General features: G+C 42.0%; 1 protein-coding gene across 3 annotated transcripts in view; it reads right to left on the minus strand.

Moving 5' to 3' along the window:
• The window catches only part of CUL5 (cullin 5), a 116,498-nt gene extending 98,876 nt beyond the window's left edge, over window positions 1-17,622 (minus strand). Inside the window, exons 1-2 of one of the 3 annotated variants that reach the window (XM_082343492.1) lie at window positions 13,453-17,608; window positions 10,379-13,177 (exon numbers count right to left, since the gene is read on the minus strand). In XM_082343492.1, coding sequence (XP_082199618.1) covers window positions 10,379-10,402 — 24 coding nt within the window. In that variant the 5' untranslated portion in view covers window positions 10,403-13,177; window positions 13,453-17,608. Of the gene's footprint in view, window positions 1-10,378 lie in introns of all 3 variants that reach the window. The other 2 variants (XM_082343493.1, XM_082343491.1) reach the window with 2 other exon arrangements.
• Window positions 17,623-18,617: the final 995 nt, after the last annotated feature.

Raw genomic sequence — 18,617 nt, forward strand, 5'->3', positions numbered from 1 at the left:
ATCCCACGAGACGCAACTAAGACCCAGCACAGCCAAAATAAATATTAAAAAAAAAAAAAAAAAATCAGTGTAAAGTTTCTCACAAACAATTAGGAGAGGATAAAAACAGTAAAGAAAAATGAAAAGAAAAACAGGGGAACAAAGGTTCAGCTCCCTTTCCCTGCTCTAATCAGTACAAATAAATCAGAATCTCTTAATGTAACATGTTGGTTGCCCAGACCCAAATAAAATACATTCAGCTTTACCTGAAAAATATTCCCTAGTAGAAAAATCAGTTCTAAAACAGTTTTGACAGTAAAGTCCCACAATCTCTTATTTATAGCCCTAGTGGCTGTTTCAAAGAAAAACAAATGTGCTCTAGGAAGAAGGTAAATTACAGAAAAAAATTAATTTTTTGTAATATATTAGAGTGGAGGGAGGTGTTATAGGCCAGTAATGAAAGATGCTATATAGGGCTTCCCTGGTGGCGCAGTGGTTGAGAATCTGCCTGCTAATGCAGGGGACACGGGTTCGAGCCCTGGTCTGGGAAGATCCCACATGCCGCGGAGCAACTAGGCCCGTGAGCCACAACTACTGAGCCTGCGTGTCTGGAACCTGTGCTCCGCAACAAGAAAGGCCACGATAGTGAGAGGCCCGCGCACCGCGATGAAGAGTGGCCCCCGCTTGCCGCAACTAGAGAAAGCCCTCGCACAGAAACGAAGACCCAACACAGCCAAAAGTAAATTAATTAATCAATTAATTTTAAAAAAAAGATGCTATATAGATCCTTCTAGAATATATCATTGCTTTAAAAATCTGCACACCTCCCACTGAAATTCAAAAGTGCTTTTTCAAGCAATGAATTCATCTACAACAATTCCATGTTACTTGATCCCAAGAAAGAGTAGATGTATAATTGCTTATGTGTAAATATAAAATTTGGTACTATGTTAAAAAATAGGAGTGCTTAAATAAACACATGAGAAACAGAAAACCCTACTGGCTTGCAAAATGTTTTAAAAGTAATAGAGTCATTTTTAAATTACTCACTTACTTTGCAACAATATAATACAAATATTGACATATTAGTTTGCCCTGAAAATGTCCAGAAATCCCTATACTACAGGACAAAACACACCCCATCAAATTGTGGGAACAATATTACTACAATATTTTATAATGATGTCAAATGTTGCATATTTAAAAGGAAACAAAGAATGTAGTTATTACTGCTGTAGGTCTTCTTGCTACATCTTCTTCATGATGACAAAAGTACAAAAAAGTTAAAGGACAAGTTGTAAGCAAGACAAGAAATAATAATACTCACAATTGATACCAATTATTTTTTGTCACCTGTATTCTTTCATGCCCATAATATTTTACCACGACACAAGGAGTTTAGTTGTTTAAGATTTGTATTTGTTCCTTCTTTGAAGTTCCCAGTCAGGAATTCCCTGGCGGTCCAGTGGTTAGGACTCTGAGCTTCCACTGCAAGGGGCACAGGTTCAATCCCTGGTTGGGGAACTAAGATCCCGCATATCGCTGCACAGTTCCTAGTCTATTGATTATGGATTATATCCAATGATGGCATTCTAATAACTTTCAAAGGGAAACCAATTTGTATATTTTAGGTCTTTGGTGTAAATTATGACGTTGGCTCTTTGAATGTGTGGGTTCCCATAATCTCTACGAGCCACTAGTGCTCCAAGTTATGTGATTTAAAACCACATTTGCAATCCCCATTAACGAAAAGAACCACAAAACTACAGTATATATTTGAATACTGGCAATTCTCAGTATGTTCCAGCCACACCACCCTTTTAAAGGTGTTACTCAAATATGCCAAGCTCACCACTGCACCTCAGACCTTTGCCTAGAAAGCAGATCATTTGGGTCTCACTGTCACTGTCACTTCAGAGAGGCCTTCCCAAGCCAACCTAAGAAGAATGTCAATCCCTTTTCCTTTCTGCAGATCCAGAGCCAAGGTTTTGAGCAGGTAGGACAGTTACTTTGATTGCCTATGAGAATGAAATTTTAATTCAGACTAAACAGTAATTTTTTTTATTTTTGGCTGCACTGCTCGGCTTGCAGGATCTTAGTTCCCCAGCCAGGAATCGAACCCGAGCCCCCCGCAGTGGAAGCATGGAGTCCTAACCACTGGACCTCCAGGGAATTCCCTAAACAGTACTTTAAAAAAAACAGAAAGATATGGGATCTGGCTGAAATGTCATCAAATAGCAGGGAAGGAAAATTCAACAGAACATAATTGAAAGCTGTATTTAGGGGAAAAAATTATTTTCTGCTGTAAATAAGTAAGTAAAATAGTGGCACCATCTTCTGAGCACTCTTTTTTTTTTTTTGAGTGTCTGCACAGTGTAGGAGCTCAGTAAACTACTGTTTGTTTGTTTGTTTTAAACTTGAATTTTCCGTGTGTTACAACTATTTACATAGCATTTACACTGTATTTATTTATTATTTATGGCTGTGTTGGGTCTTCGCTTCTGTGCGAGGGCTTTCTCTAGTTGTGGCGAGCGGGGGCCACTCTTCATCGCGGTGCGCGGGCCTCTCACTATCGCGGCCTCTCTTGCTGCGGAGCACAGGCTCCAGACGCGCAGGCTCAGTAGTTGTGGCTCACGGGCCCAGCTGCTCCGCGGCATGTGGGATCCTCCCAGACCAGGGCTCGAACCCGTGTCCCCTGCATTGGCAGGCAGATTCCCAACCACTGCGCCACCAGGGAAGCCCTCTGAGCACTCTTTTTTTTTTTTTTTTTAATTAATTAATTAATTTATTTATTTTTGGCTGTGTTGGGTCTTCATTTCTGTGCGAGGGCTCTCTCCAGTTGTGGCAAGCAGGGGCCACTCTTCATCGCGGTGCGCGGGCCTCTCACTGTCGCGGCCTCTCCCGTTGTGGAGCACAGGCTCCAGACGCGCAGGCTCAGTAGTTGTGGCTCACGGGCCTAGCCGCTGCGCGGCATGTGGGATCCTCCCGGCCCGGGGCACGAACCCGTGTGCCCTGCATTGGCAGGCGGATTCCCAACCACTGCGCCACCAGGGAAGCCCCCTGAGCACTCTTGATTATACTGTTTTCATCACAGACCTCATTACTATAAAAACTTCCCAATGTGTTAACTTATTTCTTTGGTGTTAGTATTTATGCATTAGAATATAAGCTCCAAACACTAGGGACCTTGTCTGTCTTATTCACTGCTGTATCACTGACACTTAGAATAGGATTCAGCAGAGTGGATACCAATGTATCTGTGGAATGAACAAGCCCAGTTATACAGATCAAATATCCTTGATGTTACTTACCTCTATGTACTCCATGCATAATGACCAACGATTTAACCTGAGCTGTAACTTGTTTACTTGTTTACAGAGCCTATCAGCCACCAATTTACTCTATTACTATACCAAGGCAAGAGCCATGACTTTCTGTGATACAACTTAGGTTCACTAGGACCCTAACAAAATACCTAATAAGAAACACCTGTCTGTCTCTCTTTTCCACCCTCCTCTGTCCACCAGATGGATGCCTAGTGTCCTCTTGAAACCCTATTGCAGTCTGAAATTCCTCTCTTCTAATTCATTGATAAATGACTGATCTCTAAAGTGTATCTTAAACTGCCACTTCCTGTTAGTAGCTTTAATTAACATATATCACCTCCAGATTATGGTAACTGCTCACTCATTTATATTTTCACAGAACATGAAAGATTTTCACATTTATATTTATCACAGTTTTATAGTAAGTGATGATTTAGTCCTCTATTCCCACTCCCACCTCTAGTGATGGCCAAAACACACACCCTTGAATTGGTTTTCTCCCTCGGCTGTGAGTGTCAAATGTAACCAGGTCTCTAGGACAGGCCAGTGGAGTGAAGGAAGGTGGCCTTAAGGATCACATTCCTCTTAGATGTCCATTCAAAAGGGCAATTTCCATCAACCCAATGAAAAGTTAGGTTCTAAATAAGGCTCTCATTTATGTTTAAATAGACATTAAAAAGAATTATCCAGTTGTGTATCTTAACCACATTCACTGACACTATTCAAATCTTGGTATCACATCCATATTCTTTGCCAAGCATGTTCTACCAAATTTTCCCCCAATCATCACCTACAAAAAGTCTACCCATTCTTCAAAATCCAGCTCCAATGCTTTCTCCATAAAACTTTCCTTGATCATCCCACCAGAAGTGATCTCCTATGTCGATGAGGGACCAATACAACACATGGTAGCACTCTTAAAATTCTTGCCTTAAAACAAATCATTAGTACTTTTTTATCTCCTTTAGTATCTGGTTAATTCCCAAAGAGCATGGACATTGTTCTGCATTATCTTTGCATCCCAGTGCCTTGCACATGTGTCTATAAAATTATTTAAATAAAAAATAAATTCTACACACACTTTGAACCACTCCTTTGTATTTCCATTTTCTTTCCTCTCAAAGGGTAAAAAAGTTTCCACTGAAAAAAGTAGTGTCCTTCACATTTCAGTTTTAAGTTTGGATTGCCTTGTGGGTTGTATACCTCTACTCCCCTCTCTCTCCCCCTCTCTAGATCTAATTAGAAGGGAATAAAGGCAGAAAATTCCTCCCTTTAACCAATCAACACTCATTTACTGAGCATCTACAATGCATGCACTAGACTTCTCTTTTCAATCAACTATCACTCATTTATGGAGCACCTACCATGAGTAATCACTGCGCTAAATGGTTAAAGCATCAACGGATTATAAAGTCCCTAAACTAATAGTGCTTACAATCTAGAAAGGGAGTTAGATATATATGGAAACATATCCTGTAACTAATACAGAAGGCAAAATGTTAAGTGCTAGAAGAGATTGATGCAGTGCTATACCTGTGCAGAGTAAGCAACAATTAAATTCCAAATGAGAGCACTAAAAAGAAAGGAGGGGGACCTTCCCTGGTGGTTCAGCAGTTAAGACTCTGCGCTCCCAATGCAGGGTGCCCAGGTTCGATCCCTGCTCAGGGAACTAGATCCTGTATGCTAAAACTAAAGATCCCGCACACGGCAACGGAGATTCTGCATGCCGCAACTAAGACCCAGCACAGCCAAATAAATAAATACATATTAAAAAAAAAAAAAAAAGACGACGAAAGCAGGTATCTAGGCTGGGTCTTGATGACTAAATAGGATTTTGACAGGCTAATACTGACGGGGGGATTCCTGACAGGAGAAACAGCAAACAGGGACTTCCCTGGTGGTCCAGTGATAAAGAATCCGCCTTCTAATGCCGAGGACACGGATTTGATACCTGGTCAGGGAACTAAGATCCCACATGCCACAGGGCGACTAAGCCCGCACACCACAACTACTGAGCTCGCACAAGAGAGCTTGAGTGCCACAACTACAGAGCCTACGTGCCCTGGAGCCCATGCACCACAACTAGAGAGAGAACACCGACACACCGCAACTAGAGAAAAGCCCGCGTGCCCATAAATAAATATTAAAAAAAAAAAAAAGAAACAGCAAACATAAAAAGTCTTGAAGACTCTGGTATGCAGTAAATCAAGAAGTAACCAGCCAGGTAGAGGGAGGGGTGGGGGTGTGTATGTGTGTGTGTGAGAGAGAGAGAGAGAGAGGAGGGGGGAAGAGGGAGGAGAGAGGTATTAGGGAGAAGACCCAGCTAGAAAGATCTCAAAGAACTTGAACTATCAAAGGTATATGAGCGGGACTTCCCTGGTGGCACAGTGGATAAGACTCCACTCCCAACGCAGGGGGCCCAGGTTCGATCCCTGGTCAGGGAACTAGATCCCACATGCATGCCGCCAACTAAGGAGTCCACGTCCTGCAACTAAAGAGCCAGCAAGCTGCAACAAAGGAGCCCTGGAGCCGCAACTAAGGAGCGAGCCTGCCTGCCACAACTTAGACCCGGTGCAACCAAATAAATAAATATTTTTTTTTAAAATGAGCTGGAGGGCTTCCCTGGTGGCGCAGTGGTTGAGAATCTGCCTGCCAATTCAGGGGACACGGGTTCGAGCCCTGGTCTGGGAAGATCCCACATGCCGCGGAGCAACTAGGCCCGTGAGCCACAATTACTAAGCCTGCGCGTCTGGAGCCTGTGCTCCGCCAACAAGAGAGGCCGCGATAGTGAGAGGCCCGCGCACCGCGATGAAGAGTGGCCCCTGCTTGCCACAACTAGAGAAAACCCTCACACAGAAACGAAGACCCAACACAGCCATAAATAAAAATAATAAATAAATTAATTAATTAAAAATGAGCTGGAAAGTGATATGGTCAGCACTGTGTTTTGGTCTAGTCCTCAGATCAGAGTTAAGAGATAAAAATAGTGAAATCATGGGAGTTAAGACTGACCCAGAAAAAAAAAAAGTACAAAGACAGACAAAGGATGACGATTAAATCCTGAGAAATAATTATACTGGGGAGGAGAGGTGAAAAACACATGAGATTTGAGAGATAGGAAACCAAGGAGAGAATGGCATAAAACCAAAAGGAAGCATTAAGTAGCAAGCAAGCAACAATATCAGAATAGAGGATCAATGTATCAAGGGAGAATCTCCTTTGGCAATCAGGAGGTTGCTAGTGATCCTGAGACTGACAGTTTTAATATAATTGGGTGGGGGTACAGGGAGAGCCAAGTCATAATAAATTAAGGAAAAAGGTGAAGAATTATAAAAGAAGCAATTGGGGGCTGCTTTTCTAAGAACTATGACAGTGAACGGAAAGAGAGAAAAGGGCAGAGGTTTGAAGCCAAAGCAGAGTACAGGGTAAGTTTATATGAGGGGGATACGTGAACTTTCTTATCCTCATAGAAGTGAGAATAAAGGAGACTGAAACAAAATAACAGGGGACATGCTGCTAAGTCCTGGGGGGAAAAAGAAGGCTCAACAAGAACAAGTGGAAGGAGGCAATGTAGCAGGTGCCTTGGAAAAGAGGAGAATATAGGGGAAACTAGAAAAGGTTGTGGTATTATTGACCAAGAAAGTTAAGGGCATTCAAACAGCTGGATAAAGTAATGTGCTAAGAATTAAACATGGTTAGGCCTAACAAAATAAGATTTCAACAACAGCTATTTGACATAGGATAATCACTTGGAAATGAAGAAAATGTGCACTGAAGGCCTAGATGGTAACGGCAAAAGTAAAGGAACAAGGAGAATTATATGTTAAAACAGCAAAGTTAAAGTAGTAATACTGAAAGGTTTTTGGTGATATAAACCCCCAAGCAACTGATAATTGCATATGTCAAATTGTACAACACAAATATTTGTATATCCAAAAGATTTCCAAAACCCAGCAATAGCCTACTTACTTTAGTAAATATAATTATTATTACAATCAAATTCCAATATGAAATAAGTAGGTGGTTTTTATCGCATTGTGTTCTGACTTTCAAGTTTCATAGCAAAGTTCTGAACCTTGTTATCTTTCATAAACATATTAGCTATCCCTTCGAACTCTTCATCCACAAATTCAATAAACTTAACTCCAACCAGGTTACTGGTACACAGGAAGAGGACATATTTTTTCAGCAGGACACTAAAGGCCTCCCTTCAGAGAGGGAAAGATCTACCCCTCCATCATTCTTCAGGTACAGCTGTTTACCTGATAATCAAATTCTAACTGTATTCTCATCTAGCCCACATTCCTCCATTTTGACCATAAGACATGATAATTCTGTCAAATATGCTCTGATGAAATCTAACCGAGCAATGTCTAAGGCATTTGTCTAATGAACTAACCTATTAATCCTGTCAAAAAAGGAAATGAGGCTAATTTGGCCACTCCCCAGCCAGCTCTCTCTATTCAAGGTACTACCAGACTTGAATTTATTTATTTATTTATTTAAATTGAAGTACAGTTGATTTACAATGTTGCATTCATTTCTACTGTACAGCAAACTGATTCAGTTTTATATATATATATATATATATACACACACACATTCTTTTCCATTATGGTTTATCACAGGATATTGAATACAGTTTCCTGTGCTATATAGTAGCACCTTGTTGTTTATCCATTCTCTATATACTAGTTTGCATCTGCTAACCCCAAACTCCCACTCCATTCCTCTCCCACGCTCTCCTCCAGACTTGAATTTAAATGATCCTATGAATTCTGTTAGGATCTCACTGCATTTCTCCCAGAAGACAAACTTCCCCACTTTTTAATTAACTACTTCTAAATGTATAAACACAAGGCAATTCCCCCCCAGCCTCCCACCCCTGCAATGAGGAGAGAAAAAAGAAAAAAAAAAAGGTTTTCTGGCCACTTTGAATACGTAAACTTTTGGTGATACAGATAAAAGAATCAAATGTCTACTTATAATATCCATTTTATTATGTTAGTTGTACATATTTAAAATCACATACTATATAAAATATTTAGAAATTCTTTTTCCCCCTTTTCAACATTCCATTAAATAATTTTGTTGAAAATTTTCCAGTGTATCTTTGGCATCTCTTCACGTTCACTAAAGAGACTGAGTCTTTTACCAGTTTGTCAAAGCATTACCACTTTCCTTTCATTTATAAAAGTTATTTGAGTTACAGGACTGTTTGAATTACGATCTTTTTAACCTAAGTCCTAAGTGCCGATTTCTAGACATTCAGGCAGTTTTTTCATTCTATAGGTAGGTGTGTGCTATAGATGTCGATTCACAATCTCTACAAGGTAACCACTTACTAGTATTGACTGAAGTAGCTTCAGACTTATATCTCCTCCAAACAATCCTTTGTAAGGCTTTGTATGGAGTAGAATAAAGTGACTCGCTCTTTTCTGAGAGAGAAATCTGGGAGGGAAAAAGACCTTGCTTTATATCCAGGTAATCAACAAGTCAAAAATTCACAAAGAATAAGGAATTCAATTACTTCTTAAACACATTTCAATTAATAACATACACTACTGCTTATGTAAATACACGGATGCATTAACAGGAGACTTTCTGAATTAACAAGTTAAAGTTTTCTTTCTGAATTAACACATTAGAGCTTTGTTATACTGTTATAAAAGAAGAGTAGAGAATGGGTTACTCAATTCCCATGAATTTGTTTTCTTAGAGAAGCAGCAGAAATACTTAACTCTAGCAATTTATGTGTATTGGGTACTAATTAAGTTCCAGTCACTGTTTTAAGATTTTACATATGTTAACTCAATCTTCATAATGCTCCTATGAAATAGATGCTATTGATAATTCCACTGTATTGATGAAGAAGGTCAGGCACGGAGAGGTTTAGAAACTTGCCCAAAGTCATACAGCTTCTAAGTGGCAGAAATTCAGTCTAGTTCGAGGTCCCTCCCCCTTTTAAAAGATATATTGCCTCTTAAATTAGTAAAATTAGGTCTACATTTTATGAGACAGTCCCATGTATTAAACAGTTAACAGTGTAGCTAACAGTGTAGTAGTCTAAAGAAGACATGAATGAGGTTTCAGTAAATTTTAATATATTTTCTATTCTATTATTTTTTATTATCGATCCACACTGTCTGAAGGCCTAATGATGGGTTTGAGGGAGGAGTAGTTCATCCTTTGTATTTATGTTCCCTGAGCTAATCACTACCCCCATTTCAGTCAATACTTTTAAGGCAAAAGGTTCCTATTACAAAGACAGCATAGCAGAAACTAGTGCCATGTCTTCCTCTTTCTCCTCCAAACTTTTTAATTGATGGTAGAGAATCTGCCTCTCTGGGCCTACATCTCCCCTGCTATCCCAAATACATAAAACTAAGTTTAACCGTTTTCTTTGATAAGGCAACTATCCTAAGCCATAAAACGATGGTAGTGCTTCCACAGTAATCATCTGGTTGTGTGCTCTAATGGGGTTGAGGAACAGTTTCCTAAGGAAAAAAGGGTAAAATATGAACTTAAGAAAGGAAGAATAGGAAGGAAGGAGTAGCATGCAGATACGGGAGGGAGTGGGGCGACAGGCACTGCTGTCTGACTTGTAATTTCATGCAGGCAGAATGAGAACAGAAATTGAGGCGGTCGGGGTCCAGTCGTTAAAACCCGTTAGGGAACATTTTCTTGGATTTTCCTTTTACGCGCCTTAGGCTCTCGTTTCAGAATAAACTGAGACCCCCAAGAATACTAACTGCCCTATCCTTCAGGACCCGGCACCACCCTTCTTCTGCGGCCCCAGGCCAGAGCTGGTCCCTTGAAAGCACTGCTCCCCTCCAGCCCTCGGCAGGGCCTTTCACACACCGGTCAACCGGCAAGAGGGACGACCCAGGGCCTCTCCACCCCAAGGCCGGAGACCCGCGTTCCGGTCCCCGGCGGCAGCCTCCCTGGCTTCCCTTCCGGTAGGCAACCGCTGAACACTCCCACATTTTGCCGCTGAACCTGGGCCGAGCCATTCCCTAAGTGCTGAACCCGCCACCCCCGGGGTAAAAGCCAAGCTGGACTGACGGTCTTACCTTTAACAGATTAGACGTCGCCATGTTCCTTCAACTTAGACTCTCGCGAGACGGCGCGAGATTTCGTGGCGCTCCTTGCCAGGCCACAACTGCAGGCCGGAGTTTCCACCTGGGCTGACTGGGCCACCGGCCCGCAGTGGAGATGTGGGGGGGGGGGAGCCGGAGCGGCGTGCCAACAGCGGTGACCTCGTCCCAGGCACCTGGAGCTTCCTCACTTTTTCCCCCTACATGGTCACCGGAGCCTCCTCACACGAAAGAGCTCATGCAAACGCTCAGGAAGATAGCAACGGCGAATGGTGAGAAGGTAACGGGAGCCGACCTGAATTGGAAGAGGAAGCATCGACTACGCGAGCCTCCCCACTCCTTCGGATTAGCCTTTGTGGTTGCACCCGCAGAGGCCACCGGCAACGAACTTAGCCCGGCTTGGGCCCTGCAGCTCTGGTTCGGTGGCCGAGTCACGTGATGCGACGGGCGGGGCCGCGCTAGGGAGCGAGCGTGGGAGCCTGAAAGCCTCGTGGGCCGGGAGGCTGCGGAGAGTGCGAAAGCACGCCCTCTGCTGGCGGGACTAGACGTATTCACTCATCCCCCGCCTCGGGGGATTCCCGAATGAAATGCTTGTAGTAGCTGTCTTCAAGAAGAAAGGGCACATAGAAGGCACCCACTAAATATTTGTTTGCATGAATGAATGAATGTATGCACGAAAGTGTTAACTATTAATATTTCTACTCAGGAGTGCCTGGCACTGAAATAACCTATAAGAGGTTGTTCAGGTAATGAATATAAATCTTGGATTACCTGAAAGCGCATTATCCTAGAATATCCTAAGCCATAAACCCCTAAGCTTTATCCCTTCAGACCTCAAACCACTGGGAGAAGAAAGAGAATATACTCTATATATAGAACCTACAATATATCTAGTATTGTATTATACACGTTTCCAAACTGTGTTCATTGACACATAATATGTTAGAAATAAATAAGAGAAGTACAGAAATAAGAGCTATAGGGTAAAATAAAGCAGGGAAAGGTAATGAAGTTTGCAGGTTTTTTTTTTTTTTTTTTTCTGCATTGGGTCTTCGTTGCTGCGCGCGGGCTTTCTCTAGTTGCGGCGAGCGGGGACTACTTTTCATTGCGGTGCGCAGGCTTCTCATTGCAGTGGCTCCTCTTGTTGCACAGCATGGGATCTAGGCACGTGGGCTTCAGTAGTTGTGGCTCAAGGGCTCTAGGGCGCAGGCTCAGTAGTTGTGGCACACGGGCTTAGTTGCTCCAAGGCATGTGGGATCTTCCTGGACCAGGGATCGAACCATGTCTGTTGCAATGGCAGGCGGATTCTTAACCACTGCACCACTAGGGAAGTCCCTAGTTTGCAGTTTTAAATAGAGGGATCCAAGTAGGTCTCACTGAGAAGATGGCATTTGAGCAAAAAGACTTGAAAGAGATGAGGGAGAAGGCCAGGACATATGCAGGAGAAGAGCATTCCAAATAGGGGGAAACACAGGTGGCAAGTTGCCCAGAGTGTCAGAGGAACAGTAAGAAGGTTGGTATGTTCAGAGCAGAGAGAGTAAGAAGAGCATAAGGGCTTATAGGGCCTCGTGGACCGCAGTAAAGACAGGCTTTTATTCTGAGTGAGATGGGCAGTCATTGCAGGCTTGTGAAGAGGAGAGTGGTATGATCAAACTCCCATTCCAACATGATCATTCTGACTACTGTGTAGTGAATAGAAGGAGAAGGGTAATTTAGAAAGCTTTTGTACTCTCTTACTAAATCAGCACAATCATGCCACCTAGTTACCCCACATTTTACAGTGATTTATTAGAGAGTAATCTAGGCATGATTAAACAATGACGTGGTAGAACAAGGATTCAGAGCCACTAGGCCTGTAATGTCCTGCCAGAATGTCAATATAGGGATGACTCTTAGAGGTCATCTTTGTTCTACAGATGGGAAAATGGAGGCTTCTCTTTGGTCAAGGTCACAGCTGGGTCAGAGAAAAGGCCTAGTCCAGAATAAATTTATATAATTATGGTTCCCTTTTCCAGTGAAACTGGGTTGTCTTCAACCCTAGTCCAACTCTATTGCTTAATTTAAAGTGTAAGTTGATTGAATTATAACCAACTTTATGCACCACAAAAAAAAAGTTAGGTGACAAACTGTGATATAACAGTTGAATTAATTCATAAATTAATGACCCTGCTTAAAGAATCCAATTAAGTATTTAATACTTGTTTGAGTACCTATTATGTACTAGGCACTGGAAATATAGGATTAAATGAGACAGACAAGACCTCTGCCCTCTTGGAGTTTATAGTCTAATAAGGGAGCTAGATATTAAGCATAGTTATACAAACCAAATGTTGCTTAATTGAAGTTGTGGTAAATACTGCAAGGGTAAAATACAACGTGCAGTTCAGAGCATATGGTTTGGAGGGGACTACTATCCTATGATAGTACTATTCCTATGATCATGCTCTGAACTTATGACTACTTTTGAAAACAGTTTCAAATATCCCACTGTCTAACAAGACATTCCTTTCTCCCAACTCGCTTGTTCTGGAAACACCACGGCTACAAAAGTCTGATCTCAAATGAGTTCTTCTTTCCATTTACCCCACCACTTCCTTGTTACCTATCATCCCCTCCTGTTTTCACTTTCTTCCTCATCCAGTTTAGACTCTATAAACCATCATTATTAAAATGTTTAAATATTTTAAATGCTTAAATATTTATTTAAAGATAGAGAACAGAAGCACATAATATAAAATTCAGAAGGTGCTAAAAGGAATACAGTTAAAAGTAAGCCTCCTGGGCTTCCCTGGTGGCGCAGTGGTTGAGAGTCTGCCTGCCAATGCAGGGGACGACGGTTTGAGCCCTGGTCTGGGAAGATCCCACATGCCGCGGAGCAACTAAGCCCGTGAGCCACAGTTACTGAGCCTGCCCGTCTGGAGCCTGTGCTCCGCAACATGAGAGGCCGCGATAATGAGAGGCCCGCGCACCGCGATGAAGAGTGGCCCCCACTTGCCACAACTAGAGAAAGCCCTCAAAAAAAAAAAAAAAAGAAAAAAAAAAAAGTAAGCCTCCTTCCTCTTCGTGGGGTAATTTAATGTTCTGTATTGTGGTAGGTATTTGGGTTATTCGGGTGTATGTGTTTGTCAAAACTCAGCCAGTGTACCCTTAAGATTCTTGCATCTCATTCAAAAGAAAAAGAGTAAACAAAATTTGAGTTTAGTTAATGATATTCATGCTGAAGAATTTAGGGATAACTTATGTTTACTATTTGCTTTGAAATGTATCCAAAAAAAAGATGGATTTTTAAAAATATTTAATTATTTTATTTATTTGGCTGAGCTGGGTCTTAGTTACAGCACGCAGGATCTTTAGTTGTGGCATGCAGGCTAGAGCTTTAGTTGTGGCATGCAGGATCTTTAGATGCGGCATGCAGGCTAGTTCCCTGACCAGGGATCCAACCTGAGCCCCCTGCATTGGGAGCGTGGAGTCTTAACGGCTGGAACACCAGGGAGGTCCTAATATGATGGATTGATGGTTGCATAGAAAGAGGACAAAGCAAGTATAGCAAAAATGTTAATGACAGAATCTGGGGGTGGGTTTACTAGTGTTCTCTATGTAAAATCTTTCAGCTTGTCTATATGTTTGAAATTTTTCATAATGAAGTGTTGTGGGAAATTTATTTTAATAGGCCCCCTTCCTCCACAGTCCCTCAGGTATCCATTCTCCCTTACTCAGAGACAACCACAATTATAATAAATTTCTTGTGAATTAAATTTAAAAATTACAGAAAGAACATACTCTTTAACATCTTTTTTCCCCCACTCAGATGTATGATATAAATCTCTGAAAAATATGTTTGTGCTTATTTTTTCCACACTTCATTATAGAAATCCAAACAAGACTGGCAGACCCTAAAGCACCTGTTGCTTCCAGGATGTTTGGGATTGTTACTTCCAAAATAGGCTCTTGAAGTCCATTTTTGACACAATAGCTATAAAGTCAAAGCTTTTCATTTGTAAGAAGCAAAAAACAAAGCTTTGTGCATATAAAGGTAGTATGTAAAGTTTAATCAATAAACAAAGAACTGGTGAAAAACTAGATGGGGCATCAAGGGTTTTCAAGATTTTGGAGTGGGAGAGGGAGGAAGATGGCTATTGAGGCTTCCTAGACCTTTGGGTACTACATGGAGAAAAAGAAGAGTTCACCTCAAAAGACTGTACCATTGCCTGGCACCAGGAAGACCCACAAATCCAGCCCTAAACCCAACCCTAAGCCTAACTGTAACTGGAATTGAACTGTATCCCTATATCAATTTCTATCCTTATTCCTAATCCAGAAGATCCTTCTTTGCTGTGACAGAGGATGCCACACCTTGCCAGTGATGATGGGTGTATTACTTGCCTTTCTTGGGAGAGGGTATCTCAGAGGCAGCTGCCTTCTCCATATTGCATAAAAGCAATCACCTTAAGTCTGCTCAGCCCATAGGACTATATTTGGATGACTTCCTCTTCCATGGCCCCAAACACTCCTAAGCTCCACTTCCATCTCCAGAAAGTGGGACCCTGGACAAGATGGGTGACTGGGGGATGGGGAGATAAGGAAGTGAAATCCCCACTAGCAACTTATGAAACTGAAGAGAACCATCCTAAGGTTTCCACCCATAGGACAAGGTCAGGAGTGAAATTCCCTCAGTCTAGTTTATACATGTTATGTAATCACTTTCTTGAAAATATCTACAACAACCTAGCCCCTTTTCTCCTCTGTTGTACGTAAGTAATAAAATCACAACCTTCAATAAACCCTCTCTGTCTTCTTCATGCCTACACCCAAGTAGCTGAACATTGCTGGGCAAAAGCCCAAAACCAGGTTGAGTGGTTTCTCTTTAAACTCAAACTCAGACCTCAAATGGGAACTTAACACTACCCAACAATCCTGTCCTATTTTTCTCTGGTGGGCTTGCTCTTCCACTCCATTCCCTTGTACACCTATTTCATTTCATAACCTCTTACTCCCCTTCCTCCTCCATAGTGGATTACCTCCATCCATACTTCATTGCAAAAATAAATGGCATCTTTCTTTTCTTCTCCCATGAAATCTTCAAACTTCTGTCCTTCCATCTTTTAATCCCTTTCTCTTACTGTATTATTGGCCAGGCCTCTCCTCCAGCCCAGTACTTCTACTTGTATTCTGGATCCCATCTCAAGAACTAGCCATCAACCAACTCTTTTGTATCAGTTTTTTTACCCTCTCTGCTATTTTATTCCCATCAGCATAAAAACATGTTCAGAAGCATCTTTCATCTTAAAAGAAAAGAATCCTTCCTTTAATTCCCTCATCAGTTTTAATGGTCACTGCCCTGATCTTAATTCTCCGCATCTTTCAGTGCACTTCTCCACTTTCCCTTTCCTGAGAGGCTCTCCTCTCTTGGCCTCCATGACACCAAACTCTCCTGTTTCCCACATCATGGTTATATCTCTCTCATATTGTGCCCTTCTCCTCTACTGAATGTTTATGATTATAGTTCCTTGGAGCTCTATCTTAGACCCTCTTTTCTCTATATACAATTTCTCCTTTAGTGATCATACCACGTCCCATAGTGTTAAATATCACCTACAATGCTGAGAACTTTCAAATATATATTTCCAGCCTTGAACCTCTCTCCCAGATTCCTGACTCATATATCCAGCCACCTGCTTGCCATCTCTACTTGGGTTCTCACAAATATCTCAAGTATAACATACTGACAGTGTTGAACTTTACATGAGCCCTGTGCTCCTAGAAAACAGTGACAGGTAATCCCCCCTACCAAACTTTGTTTTCCAGAAACAGCTTACTACAAAGAAAGACCCTTCTCCATATGACTTAGATTGTCCATTCTTTCTCATGACTCCCTGAAGACTCACTCACAAGTGACTCTCTCATTTACCTGTGATAAGGCCAGACACAGACCCTCCAAATTCACATGCTTGGTCTCATAAATGATTAGCTGAACTAATCTCTAGACATAGAGATTCCCTGATTATAAAAACAACCCCAATAGTAAAATTGTTACTGAACCAAACTTGGGTCTGCTCACCTGCAGCAGTAAAACCAATCTACTAGCACCGGGCTGTGATGAAAGAAATTGCAGCATTTATTTCAGGGCACCAAGCAAGGAGTTAGGGACAGCTAGTGCTCAAAAAGCCCGAACTCCTGGATGAGTTTCAGCAAAGCATTTTAGAGTGTTTCTCCTTGGATTTATCCTGTATGGGACTCTCTGTGCTTCCAGGACTTGATTAACTATTTCCTTTCCCATATTAGGGAAGTTTTCAACTATAATCTCTTCAAATATTTTCTCAGTCCCTTTCTTTTTCTCTTCTTCTTCTGGGACCCCTATAATTCGAATGTTGGTGCGTTTAATGTTGTCCCAGAGGTCTCTGAGACTGTCCTCAGTTCTTTTCATTCTTTTTTCTTTATTCTGCTCTGCAGTAGTTATTTCCACCATTTTATCTTCCAGGTCACTTATCCGTTCTTCTGCCTCAGTTATTCTGCTATTGCAGCAAAGCATTTTAAAGGCAAGGTGAGGGAGGGGTGTCCCAGGGTATGTGATCAGCTCAGGCACAATTCTCCGATTGGTTGATGGTAACAGGGTGGTGTCACAAGGGTTAATATTATCAATCGGTAGCCGCCAGTAGGCCTGGGGGCTACATGCTCAGGTCATCAAGTAGTTAACTCTATCCATTTGGTGAGGGTTTTAGCATCTGTAAAACAACTCAGGAAATGTACATCAGATACTATTATCTAGACACTTCAGACAAGAGTTAAAGTAGAGGATATGGGGGAGGGGTCTCTTCTGGGAAGGCCTCATAGGGTTCTGTTCAGTTACAAAATCACCCTGTAACAGGGAAGAGCCAATCCTGACTCCATGTTGGATCTGTGTTTTGACTTTAACCCTTGCTTTCCGTTGCTTTCGTTGTTATAATCATACATAATGGCCTGCCTCAGGGAACCCTGCCCCTCTGCCTAAATGTTAAAGTGCCTTTGTTTAGCTCACATGGAGACAATCTGACCCTGCCCACCTGTGAATGGCTGCAGAAAAGAAGAAATTAACATATCCCCTCCCCAATGTAGGCCACGCAAAGGAGATGTTTTGCAAGATAAACGACTTTTTCACTTTACTTCCTCACGTCTTCCCCATCTCTGCTCTATAAAAGAAACTGGCATCCGGACCCTGATAAGATGGTTTTTTGGGACCCTAGTCTGCCATCTTCACGGTCTGCCGGCTTTCCGAATAAAGTCATGTTTCTTGCCTCAACACCTCGTCTGATTTACTGGCCTGTCGTGCAGCGAGCAGAGCAAGCTTGGACTCGATAACAACCTCGCCTATAACTTGGCTATTCTTCCAGGCAAAATCACCCTACGGACTTACCTCTAATCTTTGGATTTGGGGTGCTCTCCCCATTGCAATAGCCCGAGTAAAATCAACTTACTTACTTGGTGTTTTTGTATCAGGGAAGAGCCAATCCCGACGTCATGTTGGATCTGTTTCTCTTTCTTTAAACTTTGCATTCCGCTGCTTTTGTTCACTGAAAGGATACTGTCTATACATAATAGAACCCTGCGCCTCTGCTTGAATGTTAAACCAAAGTGCCTTTGTTCAGGGAAGTATCCTGACCCTGTCCACCTGTGGATGGCTGCAAGAAAGAAGAAATTAACACATCCCCTCCCGAGGCTGGCCATTCCAAGAGATATCTGCAAGAGTTATGGCCTTTTTACTTCAGTTCCCCACCTCCTCCCCCTCTCTGTTCTATAAAAGAAACTGGCATCCAAACCCCGATAAGATGGTTTTTTAGAGACATTACTCTGCCATCTTTTCGGTCTTCCAACTTTCTGAATAAAGTCGTATTCTTTGCCTCAACACCTCGTCTCCTGATTTATTGGCCTGTCGTGCGGCAAGCAGAGCGAGCTTGGACTCAGTAACATTTTTACCTTTGACAATATGCAAAACTTCCGATCTTCTCTCTTCTTTAACAGCCATTTCCATGCCTTTTCCTCGTCCAAACGTGTTTCTCTCTCACCTCCCCAAGGCGTCCTCATCTCAGTTTAAACAACCACCCTCCACCCAGTTGTTCAGGCCAAAAACCTTGGCATCATCATTCCTCCCTTTCCCTATCCCCTACAACCAATGCATCAGCAAATCCTCTTGATTCTGTTTCCAAAACATAATTTGAATCTGTCCATTTTCACTCTATAA

Source organism: Balaenoptera borealis (genome assembly GCF_965194805.1).
Source record: "Balaenoptera borealis genome assembly, chromosome: 11".
NCBI classification, from domain to species: domain Eukaryota; kingdom Metazoa; phylum Chordata; class Mammalia; order Artiodactyla; family Balaenopteridae; genus Balaenoptera; species Balaenoptera borealis.